The following is a 19026-nucleotide window of genomic DNA, read 5'->3' as shown; positions in this document are numbered from 1 at the left end:
TAAATTCATGCAGGTACTGGCCTGCAGAACGCACATGCCGACTCTTACTCACTTTTTTTCGGATTTGCTAATTGCTGCACTTGGACATCAGCCCAAACAATACACATGACTGCCAGTAGCAGAGTAATAAAGATAATGCATATGCGTGCTGCAGCTGTAGCACTGAAAGATGCAGTCCCTGCTTTCAGAAGACATCTCCTGGTATTTAGGAAGAGTCAAACAGACCGCATCAAGAGTCTAAAAAGTGGGGAGGTCGAGATGGACTCAACACCATCTTTCTAAAGTTGGTTCCTTCTGGCTTGTCTGGAATACAATAATGCAAAGAGTACTGTGCAAGACCAGGCCTGCATGCATAGTGGTGAACCAAGTCACAAGGTGAACGCAAGTCAGCAAACTTGACTCAGACATTGTCGACATGCAGACACATTCTTGTCGCCTTTAATGCTAGGCAGTGTTTCCCACATCAGTACAAATATAAATTTATTGTTTTAGCAATTAAGCATTTCACAAGTGGGTATTGGCTTTGGCTCGGTTTGAAATGCAGACATACTATTAACTTGGGACTGTGGGTTATGATGACCAAGTATGTGTTAATTTATTACACTGAACTTATTTTATGCTGAAGTTACTTTCGAATCTGTATGGTGAAAAGTCTGTCTTGGTGCTGTTGTCAAACATTTCTCCATTATGAGATTATATTAGGTACACAACAGTAAACTTGACTATACCCCCACCCCCTTATAATGTATCATATATTAATGATACCACATTGGAGTGGACCAATCAGTTGAAAGGAAAATACAATTACATAAAAGTTAAAGATGCTGTCACAGCACTCCAATATGAGTTTATTATACATACAGTATATATACACAGTACTGTGCAAAAATTTTAGGCAGGTGTGAAAGAATGCTGTTTCATGAAGACAGTTTCGTGTCATGGCAAGATTGAGCACAGCAACAAGACACAAGGTAGTTATACTGTATCAGCAAGGTCTCTCCCAGACAAAGATTTCAAGGCAGACTGGGGTTTCAAGATGTGCTGTTCAAGCTCTTTTGAAGAAGCACAAAGAAACGGGCAACGTTGAGGATCGTAGACGCAGTGGTCGGCCAAAGAAACTTAGTGCAGCAGATGAGACACATCAAGCTTACTGCCCTTCGAAACTGGAAGATGTCCAGCAGTGCCATCAGCTCAGAACTGGCAGAAACCAGTGGGACCAAGGTACACCCATCTACTGTCTGGAGAAGTCTGGCCAGAAGTGGTCTTCATGAAAGAGTTGCAGCCAAAAAGCCATACCTCCGACGTGGAAACAAGGCCAAGCGATTCAAGTATGCATGAAAACATAGGAACTGGGGTGCAGAAAAATGATAGCAGGTGCTCTGGACTGAGGAGTCAAAATTTGAAATATTTGGCTGTAGCAGAAGGCAGTTTGTTCGTCGAAGGGCTGGAGAGCAGTACTCATTATTGCCTGCAGGCAACAGTGAAGCATGGTGGAGGTTCCTTGAACGTTTGGGGCTGCATTTCTGCAAATGGAGTTGGAGATTTGGTCAGGATTAATGGTGTTCTCAGATACTTATCCATCATGCAATACCATCAGGGAAGCGTACGATTGGCCCCAAATTTATTCTGCAGCAGGACAACGACCCCAAACATACAGCCAAAGTCATTAAGAACTATCTTCAGCGTAAAGAAGAACAAGAACTCCTGGAAGTGATGGTATGGCCCCCATAGAGCCCTGATCTCAACATCATCGAGTGTGTCTGGGATTACATGAAGAGACAGAAGGATAGAAGGAAGCCTACATCCACAGAAGATCTGTGGTTAGTTCTCCAAGATGTTTGGAACAACCTACCATCCGAGTTCCTTCAAAAACTGTGTGCAAGTGTACCTAGAAGAAATGATGCTGTTTTGAAGGCAAAGGGTGGTCACACCAAATATTGATTTGATTTAGATTTCTCCTTTGTTCATTCACTGCATTTTGTTGATTGATGAAAATAAATGATTAACACTTCCCTGAGTTGCCTCGAAAGCTTGCATATTGTAATCTTTTTAGTTAGCCAATAAAAGGTGTCATTTTGCTTGGCTTTTCTCTACATTCATAATGGCTAACATGGTACAACACCCTAGTACTACTTCCATTTTTGAAAGCATTCTTTGTTTACAGCATTTTTTCACACCTGCCTAAAACTTTTGCACAGTACTGTATACTGTATAAGTGTGTTATTGTCAACTGTTTGGAGGAGACACGCAAGTAAATTTAATTATATTATGTACACTATGCGACTCTTCAATTCCACCCGGGGGAGTAAATGTTAACATTACTCAAAGTTATTGTCTACTTTTACATGCATTTTTATTACTATTTAATTTAATATTGTTTTTTGTATCAGTATACTGCTGCTGGATTATGTGAATTTCCTCTTGGGATTAATAAAGTATCTGTCTATCTATACACACAACAGTAAACTTGACTTTATTTACCCTTCCCTTATAATTTATCATATATTAATGATTCCACATTGGCGTGGACCAGTCAGTTGAAAGGAAAATGCCGTTAAATAATAGTTCAAGATGTAGTGGGGGAACACTCAAAAGCTGACACTGCATGTACAGTGCAGCAATCAGCACAAGAGCCATGAGTCTGGGCAGAACTGACACACTACGTTTACGATTTTTACCTGATAGGGTAAATAAAGCCTATCAGCCTTCTGTGCCCCCTTTTAGGCTCTTTATATTCATGTCACTTATTACTGAGGACATTCAAAGTTTTCAACAGCCAGTAATGAGCATATATCAGTCCACAGAACACTTGGAATTCACACAAGTGCCAAGCATTAAAGTGTTGATTTTCAGAACAATGATGGGTCAGAAGGGAACTGGTATAATGGCAGTGGAAACCTTAGAGCTGTTCAAGAGCTAGAATGTAACCAGTGAATATCTCTTGTATTTAAGAATTTTAATGCATGGAAAAGCTTTTCCAATCCTAGGGGCACCCATCACAGAAAAGGTCAATACCCATTAAAAAAAAAAAATGTACATAATCAGCACGACTTTAAAGCTTCCTTCCCGCAGTATCATTGCGAACAACCTAAGTCTATTTGGACAAAAACAATAGCCATTCATCCATCCTGAAATCTGACGTATGCATAAAGAGAACAAGATTAGAAAGTAGCTCCTTCACCAGCACTGCTGGACCTTTCAGGAACCTGGAGGCACGATACACGATTCCTGAAGGTGGAGCCTGGAAAAGGTACTGAGGAAATGTGTAATTTTATAGTACAGTAGTTTTACTGGTAGTATGACTTTTATGTGATTAAGACAATTTTGCCACAAAGGAGGGCAATACTTCTAGATAAAATGCATTAGGCGATGGATTGACCTCCTCTGCACTCCTATATAGCAAATGCTCAACTTTTTGCACCATTCTCCTTTATATGTTTCCACTTCTATGCCTAGGTGTGAGGCTTTGGCAGTAATAAACCCTAACTCATTTAAAACAGACAGGTGGTCTGTCAACTGTATCAAGTAATGCACCATTCTGTCATTATTTAACTTGGCACGGCAAAATATGTGTATTGAATTAGCCAACTGTTGTTACACATAACAGATGCCGATTTAGAACTACGCCGAAGATAAATGATCAAACAAGCAATAGAAAAACTAAACCGGTAGATGGAGTCTGGATTTAAACCCTCTGTACACGTTTTCACAATTCATCACGTCTCCACACGCAACACGAGATTGGTATGCCACTTCAACTGCATTGAACAATTCTAGATACTTCTTTTCATTTTCTTTTAGGAGGGAGCCAGTAGTGCATTAGCACATTCTCACCCTGAAAGGGTTCAGGATAAACAAGAATATCAGCCCAGCATAAGATGGACAACAAAAATAGATGACTTCTTCTGGTCAGGTGTTCCCAAGAGAACATAAGATAGGATTAGGAGAGGGGTGTGCAGCTCCAACCCTGGAGGTCTTCATTGGCTGTGGGTTTTCATTTTAACCATTTTCTTAATTAGTGACCTATTTTTTTTTTATAGATAGAGAGATATTATCATTGTAGCTTTTACAAGGGAATAACAAAATTGAAGGTGCAATCAACTCAGTGTGAGGCACAAGAGTTAAAAAGACAAGAAGAAGAAAAAATAAACTAAATAGTAATAAAAGTACTTTACAAAATGTACAAATTGCACTGGTTAAATGTACAATTTGCACTGGTTGACTTAAGGTCTATATTGTACATTGGGAGAATGATATGGAGCAGTTTTATTCCGAGTTCAGGGCCATGATTGCTTTTGGATAAAAGTTGTTTTTAAGGCGGCTTGTCCTGGTTTTCATTGCTGTGTATCTCTTGCCCGATGGCAAAAGCTAGAAGAGGCAATGACCGGGATGTGATGAATCCTGTTAAATGTGTCTCGCTTTTTTGCGGCATCAGGAGGTGTAGATTTGTTCCAGAGTGGGTAGGGTACAACCAATTGTTCTCTCTGCTGTCCTGACGACCCTGTGGAGCACTTTCCTTTCTGATGAAGTGCAGATGCCGTACCTCACAAACAGTCCGTACGTAAGCACACTCTCGATGGAACAGTGATAAAAGGCAAGGAGCAGATTTTTGGGCAGATGGTTCTTTGTGAGGATTCTCAGAAAATACAGTCTCTGCTGCGCTTTCTTCAGCAGCTCCTTGGTGTTGGCGCTCCAGGTCAGGTCATCCTCCAGCTCAATACTCAATTGACTTACTATTTAAGATTGGTTCTTTTATTCCTTAAGTAAATGCCAAACAATAATGAAGTCTAATACGAGACAACCTGCGTCTTGCATACAATATCAGAAAATAACAAAACATGAAGGTCCTAGTAAAGTTCATTTGCTCAGGTCCTCAAAACATTCTGATGGTGCTTTCTGCTGTGGTCGAATGAGGCCACCAACAAGCCATGGAATTAAATAGCAAGTTAAATTAACAACAAGAGTCATTTTCTAATTAAGAAATTTTTTGGAATAAAATTGGTTGGAGTTTGTGGTCCCCAACTTAACTGGTCATTCATTGGTCCACTTCTCATTTTATTTTTACTTGGCTTTCATTTAACGAAAAAATAAGCAATTCATAGGATCCTTTCCTTAAATAACAAAGGCAATTAAAATGAAGGGAAAGAGTTTATTCAACAGCAGAAAATGGTTACTGAATAAGAAGGTGGAAGAAAAGAAAACCTGCAGCCACTGCTGCCTTCCAGGGACATCCCTGGATTAGGAACATTAGAGAGGCAAATCACCCGAGGCTCATAAAGGGCAAGGAACTCCAATGAGACACTGCGGCTCCAGTCATCATATGAATATAACCAAAACAAAATACTTACCCAGTTTGTGAACATGGCACTTATCATTCTGTGGATTATAAGTGGACCCCAAAGATCAGTACTTTACTATATTAAAGACACTAACTGTATTAAGTAAATGACTCGGATAACTGAAACACTTCAAACAACTTCAAGTGCTGTGAAGGACACAAAGGTTCTCCTGCATTCCTGTAATAAAACTAAACCCTAGTAGTCTTGTCTCCATGTGTGGAATGCCCCTGAGTGATTACAATATGTATGTATATACTGAAAAATGTTTCTCTGGTTGTTTCAACATTACTTTGTGCTGCACTTATTTTTTATTGTGTATTTGGAATTACTGCGGAAGTTTACTTGATAAGTATAAAACAGAATAATACAATTCAGGAAGATTTACAAAGAGTCATTGATCAAAAATTGCACTGTCTTAATTATCTTTAACTAGTTAAAACAATTCCAAGACTTTATGAACTTGCTCAAAAAGGTTAGTCTCATTAGAGTATATACATAGAAAAGCAAAATGGATTCACGGCAGGAAATATTGATCCAGGATGTATAAAAGAAAAAGTGAAAACCAAAAAAACAACATCCTCAAACCCGCGTAATCCAATCAGTTACTTGAAAGAAGGAAAACAAAAGTTCACCTACAGAACTTGACAGACAGTCCAACTGCTATTTACTACTATGTAATTTATTTTCAACAAGTTTCGGATCACCTACGTGGTTGATACACCGTGCACACACACACATTACAGGCACAAAAGGACACTGGAGAAGTTTTAGTCTTACACCTTCACAGAAGCAGACACCTGGAAACTCGGCACCTCAGCCCCTGCAGGCATTGAGGTAAGGTCGCTCGGCTCACATCCAGCATGCAGGTCTGATGACAGGTAGGAATGCACAAAACCAGCGCTCTTGCCAGAAACCTGTCAGCGGCCCCCATGAAAGAACGCACCACAGGGAAGCCCAAGCAGAGGGCCCAGCTGGATGCACAGGCCACTGCCTGAAAGCCACCACATACTAGTCAGTACTCATGTGCTTGCCCAAGAATGAAAGGGAAAAAAATATATTGAGACCACTGCATATTCTAGCAATCCAAGAAGATCCACTTTTAAAAGTTGTGCAACCAACTTAAATGGACTGAGCTGTCGAAAAGCAGTCTCTCATAACTGGACATGGGAGAGCCATAAACCTGCACATTCATACTATATAAAAATAAATGTTACATATTTCATTCATACACTGTCCAAATCTGCCATTCCATCACAGGGTTTTGATTAGCTAAAAACGGGGATCTCAAACTCCAGTCCAGGCCACAGGTTTTCAATTGAACCCTTTTTTTAATTAGTGACCTATTTTTGCTGCTAATTAACTTTTGAATTAAAAAAACAAGTCAATTAAAATTAAGATTTGTTCTCCGGAATTTCTTCATTTCTTTCCTTAAATACAAATGAAATGTGAAGCGAGTGAGCCAACAGAAGACCAACGAAATCAGGGCCTCAAACTCCAATCAATTTCACTCCAACCAGTTGCTTAATTAGGCGCTGAGTGTTATAAATTAAACCCATTCTTTAATTCCATGACTTGTTACTGCTCTCATTGTGCAATAGCAGACATTTTCAAAATTGTTGATTTTCTCTTTACTTTTTTAAGTGCACTGTTGAAATGTTTTGGGACCTGAGCAAATCAGCATTCCTGAGGCCTCCACCCTTTTAATTTTCAGATACTGTATGATGGTCACAGTTTGCTGGTCATGTTTTGGTTCATTTTATATCTCATTGTTTGGCTGCTAATTAAGGAAAAAGACCCAATAATTGTTTGAGTCTTCAAGAGCAAGTCAATTAAAATAAATTCAAAAGAAGCTAATTAGCAGCAAAAACAGGTCACTAATTAAGAAAAAGGTTAGAACGAAAACCTGCAGCCTTTGCAGACTTCCAGGACTGGAGTTTGAGATCTGTGAACTAAAAATTTCACTATCAGGAGGTACCAGTCTATCTCAGGGTACACTTACTTCAAAACCACACCTATATATTGTCACCCCTTTACTATCGACACATCTTTGAGACACTAGAGAAAAACAGACCCTAGAAGGAACACACACATGAAGGGAGATCTTGTGCAGAAAGAGCACTAAAGAAAGGCAATAAAATAAAGATAACTATATAAAGCAGTCCTGGAGCATAAGCAGTTGCCACAGAACAGGATGCAGACAAGTAAACATATCTGCATTAATCTCTGTATTTTCCTTACTGAAAAAAAAGTTGCATCTCAAGTTCACTATTCCTAACCAGCAACAAAACCTTCAGTCTCCTAGAGGCTCATCAATTTAGACTAGCTTTTGCTTCTGAATGCATAACTTCTGCTCCTAGTCATACTACATTAGTCAGCCTGCAAAGTGGATAATTCAAGGGCAACTTTTAAAAAGCAAAATAATTCAGGGAAAGGGGGACAATGCCTCCTGGTTTGGTGCAGTTGCCACATTTATTAAATGTGACATCCTCTACTCTGCTATAGCCCGACTTGAGCATGGGAAAAGGTCAGGTCAGGCTGGGGAACATGCACTAGTACAGCGAGTTGCCGCGCCCACCACATGACGAAACAGCTCAGGATCCTGGTTGGCAACCCCCCAGACAGACACGTGGTCCAGTCCCACCCTCGGGAAATGACACTCCATCTGCCACAGTCAGGTGTTACGTGGGTATCCCCTTGGCCTAGTCCAGCCACTCCGGTTCTCAGCAATGAGGATCCTGCAAGCTGGAACATCCTTGGGGAATCATGCCACATGGCCATAGTGCCGTAACTGACGTTCCCTCACAATGCAAGTAATGTGCCTCATTCGGGATTCCATGAGCAACCGCTCATTCTACACAAAGTCAAACCAGTGGTACCAGAGGATTCTCTGAAGACACACAGTACCAAAGGAGTCCAGTCTTTGTCTCAGGTCACTGGTTAGCGTACATGTCTCGCCACCATATAGCAAGACAGGAAGCACCAGGAATCTAAAGATTTGGACCTTCATCCTTCTGCACAGATATCAGGAGCAGCACACTCCCCTTTTAAGAGACCTCATGACCAACCAATGCTCTCCCAATCCATCTACTGACTGATATTTAGTTTTAATAAATATGGGGAAAATACGTATGCTATTGTCACTGGGGTCACCAATGATTTGTCATCTCTAATGGCAGCTGTGCAAAGACAGCTCCGTAACTGTTCTGCGGTGTCTGGTAAACAGTACACCATGGATTAAGTAATTGATTGCCTTCTGCAGGATCAGGTTTACTGCATAATGTGCTTATCGCATGATGTTAAATGTTCTAAATACTGGGCCTCACACTCTCCTGGTCCACTACAGCGATGATTCCAAGCTGCTTGAGGACTTCTAATTCAAAGATGGGAGCTAAAGTTGCCCCTTTGTTGCAACTCCTATCTCATGTGCTTGAGTACTGAACAGCTCCTGTTTTGAATGAAGGCTTGAGACTGTATCTACCTTCTCTATAAAGTGCCCGTATTTTCCTTGAACACTTGGAATCAACTTCCTGTCTTTAATGCAACTCTGTGAACCAAGCTTGATAATATTAAAAAAAGAGAGCTTCTTAAATGAAAAAAAATATTTTATTTGAAAACAAGTCATTAGAAATAACTTTACTGAAATACAGATATGAACACAAAATGAAAACGAGAAGTTAGATGAAAGCGCGATTCTGAATGCTTTTGCCACGTCATTTTTCTTCTTTCCTGAATCAACTTTCTCCAGATTAGTTAATTTTTCTTTCAGCGTAAACTAATGCATTTCTCACTTTTTCTTCATTTCAAAGAAAACTTTGAGAAGCACTATGAAACTCGAATAGTACAGTATCTGCACACAACACAATTACCCACGTGGACGCTCGGTGGAGCACCGACTCAGAATTTGGCAGTGGGTATGAAGTCACGCCCATTCTCACCGAGCCTGCATGAGACTGGAAATTTCACGATAGACTGTCTTTCTCTTTATGACAGCCTGTTGCAGGGTTCCTGAGATTTGGCATGGGAAGTGTAGGTGCAGCATCAAGTATTTTTTTGCCTCTCATCATTTTGTTGGCCATTTTTGGCAATTTCGTTAAAAGTAAATTTATTTCATATGATGTATGAAAGTTTGTTCGGGCCAACAAAAAGTATTCGCTATTCTGAAAATTTCATTACGTTGGTATTCGCTATAGCAGAATTTGATCTGTACTTTGTGGCATATTGGAATTGGCAGCTAAGATATGCAAATACTAGAACCTTTTATGCATCATTAATATGTATATTTCTGTAGGAACTACATAGAAAAACTCAGATTATTTATATTATTCTGAAGGCAATAAATTCACACAACAGACTGCATTTTGAAGCACAGTGGTTAGCAAATAGGGCAAGCTAGCCAAGGGTCCAATTAACATTCTATAGCAGAATCTCTTCAGCAGTGTGTCAGCCATTTTTGAATTTGTGCCGGCTACAGCACTCTCAGATAGTTTCTAAGATTACAATTTAGAGAAAAAAAATAGAAAGAGAGATGGTGGTATAGCAGTCTGGCATCCATATCATCCATACCTCACAGCCGGTCTGCCCAACTGTCTTTCCTTCTCAGAACTCCTAGACTTGCTGCTTAGTTAAAGCCACTAACCCTCTAGCCCGTCAGACATTGAAAGGCTGCGAAAACCAAAGTCCTCACCTTGACTAGCACCACATGAAACATTTCTTCCAACACCCCAGGCTCCCCCTGGGCTGAACACTTAACTTGGTGTTAACAGTGTATGACAAGAAAGAATTTTAGCTAACACAATCAGTCATTTGAGCCTAGTGGGTCCTCCCAGAAACCCAAGAGGATAAACATGCTTAAGGGGAGTTGGGGGGTGACAGGTTTGAAAGTTTTGGTTATTTACCTAGACCCCTCCATCGTCTTCCACTAATCACTTCAAAATGGTATTTCTACTACCCACCCCCATCTCTTTATTCTTAACTGCTTTGGTTAAGCAGCATTCCATATGAAAAGGTCACTATCCTCACCATCTGTAAAAGCACTTTCTCAGTTTAATGGGTGGGGGCTGGCTTATATCATTTTGTGAATGAAAACCATAACTCCTGGCTCGGAGAAACTCGATCTCAAAGTAAAAGCTCGCTCCAGGCCGTAGTTACAAATATTGTTTCAAGAACAAGCTAATTTATAACTTCCCGGCTCCTAACCTCGCTCTGGAGACACCAGATATGTTTCCTGGGGTGCAGTTTGGCGGGCGTGAATCAGCACGTAACTTACAGCCTGTCACAAACTGCAATAACATCGCAGGTAAGTGCCTGTTTTTCTACTACATCCCCTGGAGGAGCAGTGGATGCTTGGAGATCTTCCACAGGAAGGGGGCATTGCATCTTCAGCAATCCATAAGACCCTCCTCGCTCTCTGCTTCTCACAGATTCAGCTCAGTTCATGTGATCAACAAAATTCTTGTCGTACTCTAGCAGGAAGCACTGCCAGCCTAAACACCTTGAAACCAACTGGCTGCTTGCCTAAGGAAAGGAACTACGATGAAGGGTTTTGTCAAATTGGTTAATTCTGCTATGGTAAGTAAACACAGAGAGAGTATAAGATTTACTGATCAAAAGGACCAGTGCCAACAGGCATGATTAGAAGCCCACAAGCCTTGTATATAAAATACTGTTTATTAGTTAGTCCTCATGTTCTTTATCATCCAGGCTAACTCCAACCTTCAGCGCACCCATGCCCACCTTCTACTCATCCCACCCACTACAGCATGGCAGAACTAGTCTTCACAGACTGCTCACATACCATACAAAGTGCCAATTCCCACTCAAACTGAACAACTACACGAGGAGCTGAAAACATTGCCACTGGAAGAGAAGAGCCAGCCTCAGGTATTTTAGAGGTGGCAGGTTGGTTCAGTACCCTGTAATAAATTCTTTAAAATTCTGAGAAACTTAAGTTCTGTGCACTAGCAAATATATTTCTTTATGCATGTTTGTGTAGGGCCAAGCAGTTACGTCACTGGACTACAAATTGCAAAAATTCTGAATCTACCCTTACCAATGAGCAACTCACTTCAACCTGTAATCAAACTACCAAAAATAAAATGTGCTATAACCGCATGTATAATGCTCACCAGAGAAAAGTGCGGTAAAAACAAACATATCCAATAAGAAAAATCTAAATGTTATAAATCCATCCATTCCTTATCCAAATACAGTGGAGGGCAGCCGGTGCCTTTTCTAGGAACACTGGGTAGAAATCAACCCAGAGTGGAATGCCAGTCTTTTGCAGGGCACACTAATGCATGCGTCAAGACTGAGCCAACTTTGATTTGCCAAATTAATATTTTGGGATGTGGAAGGAAAATCAGAATACACAGAGAAAAAGTCACAGAATGTGCAAATCAGATATACTGTAGGCAGTAGCTACAGTGAATTTAACTACTGTGCCACCAAGCCACTCTTCAAATTATAGGAAGCAATTGAAAATAATCAACAACTGGGCCATATGGAAAACACTAAGCATTATGGAGGACAGGAAAGTCATCTACTGAAGTAGCAAGGTGAGCACAATAAGTGACATATGCTGCTTAGGTGTATAAGCTAACCAATCAGAGTAAATGTCAGATGTTGTGTAAGCATTAGTTCTGCATTTTTATGTAAATACAATTGCTTATAAATATGAGACTGTAACTTTGCTCTGGGCCATTCCTTTGAGAAATCTGCTCAGGGTACTATTCCTTAGTAGATTGCTGTTACAGGATGCCCCATCTTCATGAAGAGAAATTAAAAGGCACATGAACAAGCTTCCTAATGTCTGATTTCTGATTCACAGAGATTCTAGTCAAGGACAAAATTTCTTTTAATATGTTTCCATTCCAATATATACATCTCCAAGGGGAAACACTTTAAACACACCAAGCAATGTAAAGTACATAAGTAAGAGATATGCTCTAGGAAACGCAACACAGTAGATCCATTGAGCATGTGCAGCTGGCACAGTGTACCATGTAGTGAGACTTGCCAAGCTGCCAAACTAAAGCCTAGAAACACAAAAGATAGAACCACTGATGCAGGGCACACGTGGTATTTGGAAAAGTGGTATTTTACCAATGGAACACTAGATGGAGTGTACAGAGCATTTTGAGAGCAGACCTGACAAATGAAAAATGTGCTGCTGCTGTGACATGATAAGACTCTGGGGGGGCATTGCACAACCTGTAGCAGTGCACAGTGGGGCAGAAACAAGGTCAAGTGAATCATCAAACAACAAAAAAAAAAAAACACCTTAAATGATCCCACCCCAGACAGCTTGATTGCCAAGACAATTGGAGAAGCATTGTTGCTTCAGCTCATCATGCACTGCAGCAATGCACTACTATGCCCTGAACTATGAGATGCATTAGACAATGGAGGTCAACCTAAAAGATGTTGTTGGTCATTCCTTTCCTTATTTAAAGTTTGTTTTTTTTTTGAAGTACACTGATCTGGTGAAATTAATAAACAAAATGGCTAGGCTAACCTTTTCTCAGAGATCATATATAGACTGATTGCTGCCTGTAGATAATGACCCCATTGGGTCAGGACATGGTAAGCACAAGCTGTGAGCCATTTCCAGTGCAACCTAATAAGCAATTTCAAAATTCATTGAATTTTACCCAAGCAGGTACAAAGGGCTTACCTTGATCACTGACAGCTAGCCGAGCCTCTGCCCATGCTGACTGCGCCAGCAGGGCTAGCAAGACAAGAAGACCCCAAGGAATCATTCCTCTAGGATAAGTTGGACAGCTACTACTCCTGTGGTGGGTAGTCCAGGTGGTGAAGAGCCATCTCAGCAGCAGTGGTGGCCAATGCAGGCCTGTAAGATGATCTTGCAGCTTGGTGGTAGCCGTCTACAAGGGAGGAAAGAGATAAGAGATCGTCATCCAAGAAATAAGATGAATGGTATGAAGCATTACCCTTACAGTTAATTCATTGGCACAACTGCCGCAGAAGGGGGATTAGAGATGCTGCCCTAATCGTGACCTTACTTAAGAATAATAAAAGAGTGACATTGAAGATGGATATTATTTCAAACTAAACAAAGATGAAAGCACAACAGTCACATCTGCTCCGAGAATTCACATTCCTACCAAAACAAAATCTCTCAGAGAATCTCTAAAAAAGAAGAGCACCCCAGACTTCAACTGCACTGTCATTAAAAGTGCACATGAACTACTAAACTATTAAATATTTACAAGCAAAGCATGGATACAACGTAGGACCCCCTTCTGTGAAAGAATGGAAACAAAAATGGACTTCCCGAGTGGTCAAGAACAGTAAAGTAAAAGAAAAAGGAAAACAAAACATTACAAACAAAAACACTATAAAAAAAATACATTCTAAAATTAAACATACACACGCCCACCGAATTTCGGCCATCTCCAAAAATCAGAAAATGATCCGATTTGTTTTTAATGTAAAATGAATGATAGTGTTAAAATTGACTTAGTTAATCAGTACTTTAAACTTTTTTTGTTATTTTATAGAAACATCAGCAAAAAGTAAAATTAATTTTCAAATACCCCACTAAATTTATATGTAAGTTGCATGGCTTTTTGCTATTCTCTTGCTCTGGTCACACACTGACACATGAACCAATGAGATCATTTGAGGCTGAGATCAGCTGTAATGTACTGGATGACTCCATTTGGTTTAGAAGGCCCATGACTAGCTGATGCTTTTCCTTCAGTGTGGGCCATGTGGGTGCTTCAGTGGGAGTGCGTCTGGACTCCTGGGTTCAGTTAGTCAGCTCCTTTGCTGAAGATCCTGAGCTGGAGATAGTCAAACAAACAGGTGGGCAAGGGAGATCAGAGGTAGAAAGGAGCAGAAAGAAAGGGAAGTTGGAAATGATCATAGCAGGATTAAGCTTTTTGTAAAAGCAGAGGAAGCTGAAGGGAGAGGAGGTAAAGGGGTCACTTGGATTTGCACAGCTCGACTGCACAAACCTGAACTTGTGCCTGTGCGTATGTTAAGTATGGATATAAATACTGCAACTCCAGAGAGATCCACATTAAAGCCAAGCAGTAAATATGTGGGTCTTCCTAGCATGGACCCTCCATCCTTTGCCTTTGGTGTTTTTAAGATGCCAGATTGCATATTAGGATTCTTTTTTATAAGCAGTTACAAGCTGCAGTCTTATTAACTGTATTTGTGATTTATAGAATGCCAATGGTAGTAAAGTCTTTCTTTAAACATACATATACATATATGTATATTTTAATTAAAAAACACTGCAAAATAAAGAAAAAACCAAAACCATGTAATTGAAGCAAAATTACCTTAATGAACAGAATACTTTCTTTAATCCGGTAGCATCTTGCATCTCAGTTTTAGATAATTTTAAATGCTCCTACTGAAACATTCACTCATGATCCAACACAATTGCTTGCACTGAAACTTGCTAAATCAACCTAAGATTGACCGGTCCATGGAGTATAAGTGACTTGGCCCTGGGTGACACAAAGATTACCATAGTTTTAAAACACTTTACCTAAACTTCCCCTAATAGGTTCTATAAGAAGAAACTTAGGAGCATTAGGGATTCAAAGTGTAAGATGCAAGATCACTCATTTCATGGAATATTTGGTAGCTGGTCACACAGAAAGTGAACAAGGGGGCTAACATGATCATTTTCTCTCATAAGCAATTCACATGACTCAGGTTCTCAGGGTCACGCATGGAGTCAGTGATCCAAATAGTCTTAAATCATTTTTGCTCCAAGGACCCCAGAGCTGTAGTCAGTGAAGCTTGAAAGTAAGCACATTAAGATGAACGTATTACAAGAAGCTAGTAACCAACTTGGAGCGTTAGGTTTCAAACCCACTATTATGTGGTAAGATAACTTCAACAGGCAAAGTCTTAGGATTTTAAATCTCTCTTTTTCTAAAGGATATTACAAGTCGGATGTAAACCAAGTTGGCCTGTGCCTCAGAAAGTGCAACATCTAAAACACAACTAATGTGTCACCAAACTGAACACAGAATTTTAATGTGAAAATCCCTCCATCTCTATAGCCAGGCACCAAACAGCAATGTCAATAAAGAAATTTCTAACCCAAGGGGTTACCATGGGCCTATTCTTCAGCTTGGTTATTTTGGTGAGAAAAGCAATGGTTCTGTTACTTTCATCTCCCAAGAATGTTCATATAGGGTATACTTTGAGGCTAAAAGAAAATCTGACTTCAATAACAATAATTAAAGCAAGGCATATTATTCGGCTAACGATGGGTGCATCCCGCAGAGGTCACACGCTCATACTGAGCAAGTCTGTACATCGATTCAAGATGATCAAATTAAACCAAAGTGTTTCATTTTCTTTGGATTAAATGGCATACTTTACAATCTGTGGCTCAAAAGCCTAAGTAGCAGCACATCAGCCCTTTTATTTTACAGCCGCCTAATTCCCCTGGATTCCTCTGGAATCTGGCACACCCAGATAAAGGTAAGGTGGCGCGAGGATTTGTTTTTCTTTGACTCCCTGAACCGCATTAGGTTTGATAATATATTTGGCTTGTGCCTGAAACATGGTGTTAAGCTAAGAGTAAAGTATCAATTTATTTTATTTGTTTGCAAACCAAGAGTGATGGCATCTTATCTTCTCTAGAGCCTAGGGTTAATTAGCTCACCTAGATGGACACAGGAAACAAACATTGGTAGGAAAGAGATAATCCAATCTAATCATGAACTACAATCCGGAATCCAAAGGTTTAAAAGTCCACCATGGTGCATCACACCACTCAAACCTCCCAACAAGCACCACCAATTCAAAATCTGAGCACAATGGCCAAAAACGAGGAAGAGACTACCAAACCAACAATTTCTGTTAATCCAGTTTTGGGCCTGCTTACTCTAACATATACTTGCAGGGAAATAGAGACTAAACCAGCCCAAATCAAGTGAAAGATAAAAACCATGTCTGGATGGGATGGCACACTCACTAATAGAGGCATTATTTTGAAGTGACCCAAACAGCAAATTTTCCGAAAACTCAACAATTAGGAAAACATCAGAAGTGCATTCAAACTCCACATAGTGAAAGGACAAGGGTTTGACCACAACCTTCTAGAGTTGTGTAGTAGAAGCACTAACTAGTGTGCCATCTTGACCACCTAGTGACAAGCCAAATAGATCCCAAGCAACCTACCTTTAAAGACACAAGGCAGATTTGCAAAAGACAGCTCCCTAAAAAGGTGGCTTAAGTCATTATTGATATTTGACTAATTAAAATGCACAAACCAGTGTGTTTCTTCGTGCCGGTCGCAAGCCCAGATAAATTGGGAGGGTTACTTCAGGAAGGGCACTCAGTGTAAAAGTTTGCCAAATCAATATGCGGACAACAATACAAATTTCCATACCGGATCGGTCGAGCCCCAGGTTAACAATGACCACCACCAGTTCTGTTAGCCAACAGGGTGCTGGCGGAAATTGGGCTACTGTTGGCCGAAGGGGCGGGGGGTGGAGAGGGAGACATGAACGGAGGCAGGAGGAGAGGAAGAAGGTAAAGAGAGTGGAACTGAGGGTATGGACTCTGAATGTTGGCAGTATGACTGGTGAGGGGAGAGAATTAGCCAATATAATGGAGAGAAGGAAGGTTGATATATTGTGCGTGCAAGAGACTAAATGGAAGGGGAGTAAGGCCAGGTGGACCTGAGGTGGATTCAAATTGTTCCATCATGGTGTGGATATGAGGAGAAATGGAGTAGGGGTTATTCTGAAGGAACAGTATGTCAAGAGTGTTTTGGAAGTGAAAAGAGTGTCAGACAGAGTAATGATCATGAAGCTGGAAATTGGAGGTGTGATGATGAATGTGGTTAGTGCATATGCACAGCGTTGGGTGTGCAATGGATGAGAAAGAAGATTTTTGGAGTGAGTTGGATGAAATGATGAACAGTGTACCCAAGGGACAGAAAGTGGTGATTGGAGCGGATTTTAATGGGCATGTTGGTGATGGGTAGGTATGGTGTAAAGGAGACGAATGAAGAAGGTCAGAGGATAGTGGATTTTGCCAAAAGGATGGACATGGCTGTAGTAAATACGTATTTTAAGAAGAGGGAGGAACATAAGGTGACGTACAAGAATGGAGAAAAATGCACACAGGTAAATTACATCCTATGCAGAAGAGTCAATCTAAAAGAGATTGAAGACTGCAAAGCAGTGGCAGGGGAAAATGTAGTTAAGCAGCATAGGATGGTGGTCTGTAGGATGACATTGGAGATCAAGAAGAGGAAGAGGCTGAGGGCAGAGCCAAGGATCAAATGGTGGAAGTTGAAAAAGGAAGACTGCAAAGTTGAGTTTAGGGAGAAGGTGAGACAGGCAATGGGTGGCAGTGAAGAATTACCAGACAGCTGGGAAACTACAGCAGATATAGTAAGGGTGACAGCAAAAAGGGTCTTTGGCATGACATCTGGACAGAGGAAGGAGTAAAAGGAAACCTGGAGGTGGAATGAAGAAATACAGGAGAGTATACAGAGGAAGAGGATGGAAAAGAAGAAGTGGGATAGTCAGAGAGATGCAGAAAGTAGACAAGAGTACAAGGAGATAAGACGCAAGGTGAAGAGAGAGGTGGCGAAGGCTAAAGAAAAAGCATATGATGAGTTGTATGAGAGGTTGGAAACTAAAGAGGGAGAAAAGGACCTGTATCGATTGGCTAGACAGAGGGACCAAGCTGGGAAAGATGTGCAACAGGTTAGGGTAATAAAGGATAAAAATGGAAGCGTACTCGCAAGCAAGGAGTGTGTGTTGAGCAGATGGAAAGAGTACTCTGAAAGGCTTATGAATGAAGAGAACGAGAGAGAGAAGAGGTTGGATGATGTGGTAATAGTGAATCAGGAAGTGCAACGGATTACCAAGGAGGAAGTAAGGACAGCTATGGAGAGGATGAAGAATAGAAAAGCCATTGGTCCAGATGACATACCTGTGGAAGCATGGAGGTGCTTAGGAGAGATGGCAGTGGAGTTTTTAACCAGATTGTTTAATGGAATCTTGGCAAGTGAAAGGATGCCTGAGGAGTGGAGAAGAAGTGTACTGGTGCCAATATTTAAGAATAAGGGGGATGTGCAGGGCTGTCGTAACTACAGGGAGATAAAATTTATGAGCCACAGCTTGAAGTTATGGGAAAGAGTAGTGCAAGCTAGGTTAAGAAGTGAGGTGATGGTTAGTGAGCAGCAGTATGGTTTCATGCCAAGAAAGAGCACCACAGATGTGATGTTTGCTCTGAGGGTGTTGGTGGAGAAGTATAGAGAAAGCCAGAAGGAGTTGCATTGCGTCTTTGTGGACCTGGAGAAAGTATATGACAGGGTGCCTTGAGAGGAGTTGTGGTATTGTATGAGGAAGACAGGAGTGGTAGAGAAGTATGTAAGAGTTGTATAGGATATGTACGAGTGAAGTGTGACTGTGGTTAGGTCTGCGGTAGGATGCATTCAAGGTGGAGGTGGGATTACATCAGGGATCATCTCTGAGCCTTTTCTTACTTGCAATGGTGATGGACAGATTGACAGACGAGATTAGACAGGAGTCTCTGTAGACTATGATGTTTGCCGATGACATTGTGATCTGTAGAGATAGTAGGGAGCAGGTTGAGGAGACCCTGGAGAGGTGGAGATATGCTCTAGAGAGGAGAGGAATGAAGGTCAGTAGGAGCAAGACAGAATACATGT

At 40.8% G+C, this 19026-nt stretch overlaps 1 protein-coding gene across 7 annotated transcripts in view; it reads right to left on the bottom strand.

Annotated features, from left to right (window-relative positions):
- Positions 1-19026, bottom strand: part of fgfr1a (fibroblast growth factor receptor 1a) — a 136380-nt gene that overhangs the window by 54352 nt on the left and 63002 nt on the right. For all 7 annotated transcript variants that reach the window (XM_039768563.1, XM_039768565.1, XM_039768559.1 and 4 more), the window contains one exon: positions 13012-13222. In XM_039768563.1, coding sequence (XP_039624497.1) covers positions 13012-13222 — 211 coding nt within the window. The remainder of the gene's footprint in view (positions 1-13011; positions 13223-19026) is intronic.

The sequence above is a fragment of the Polypterus senegalus genome, chromosome 11 (genome assembly GCF_016835505.1).
Source record: "Polypterus senegalus isolate Bchr_013 chromosome 11, ASM1683550v1, whole genome shotgun sequence".
NCBI classification, from domain to species: domain Eukaryota; kingdom Metazoa; phylum Chordata; class Cladistia; order Polypteriformes; family Polypteridae; genus Polypterus; species Polypterus senegalus.
The sequence above is the reverse complement of the archived record's forward strand: the minus strand, read 5'-3'. Positions and strand labels throughout refer to the sequence as shown.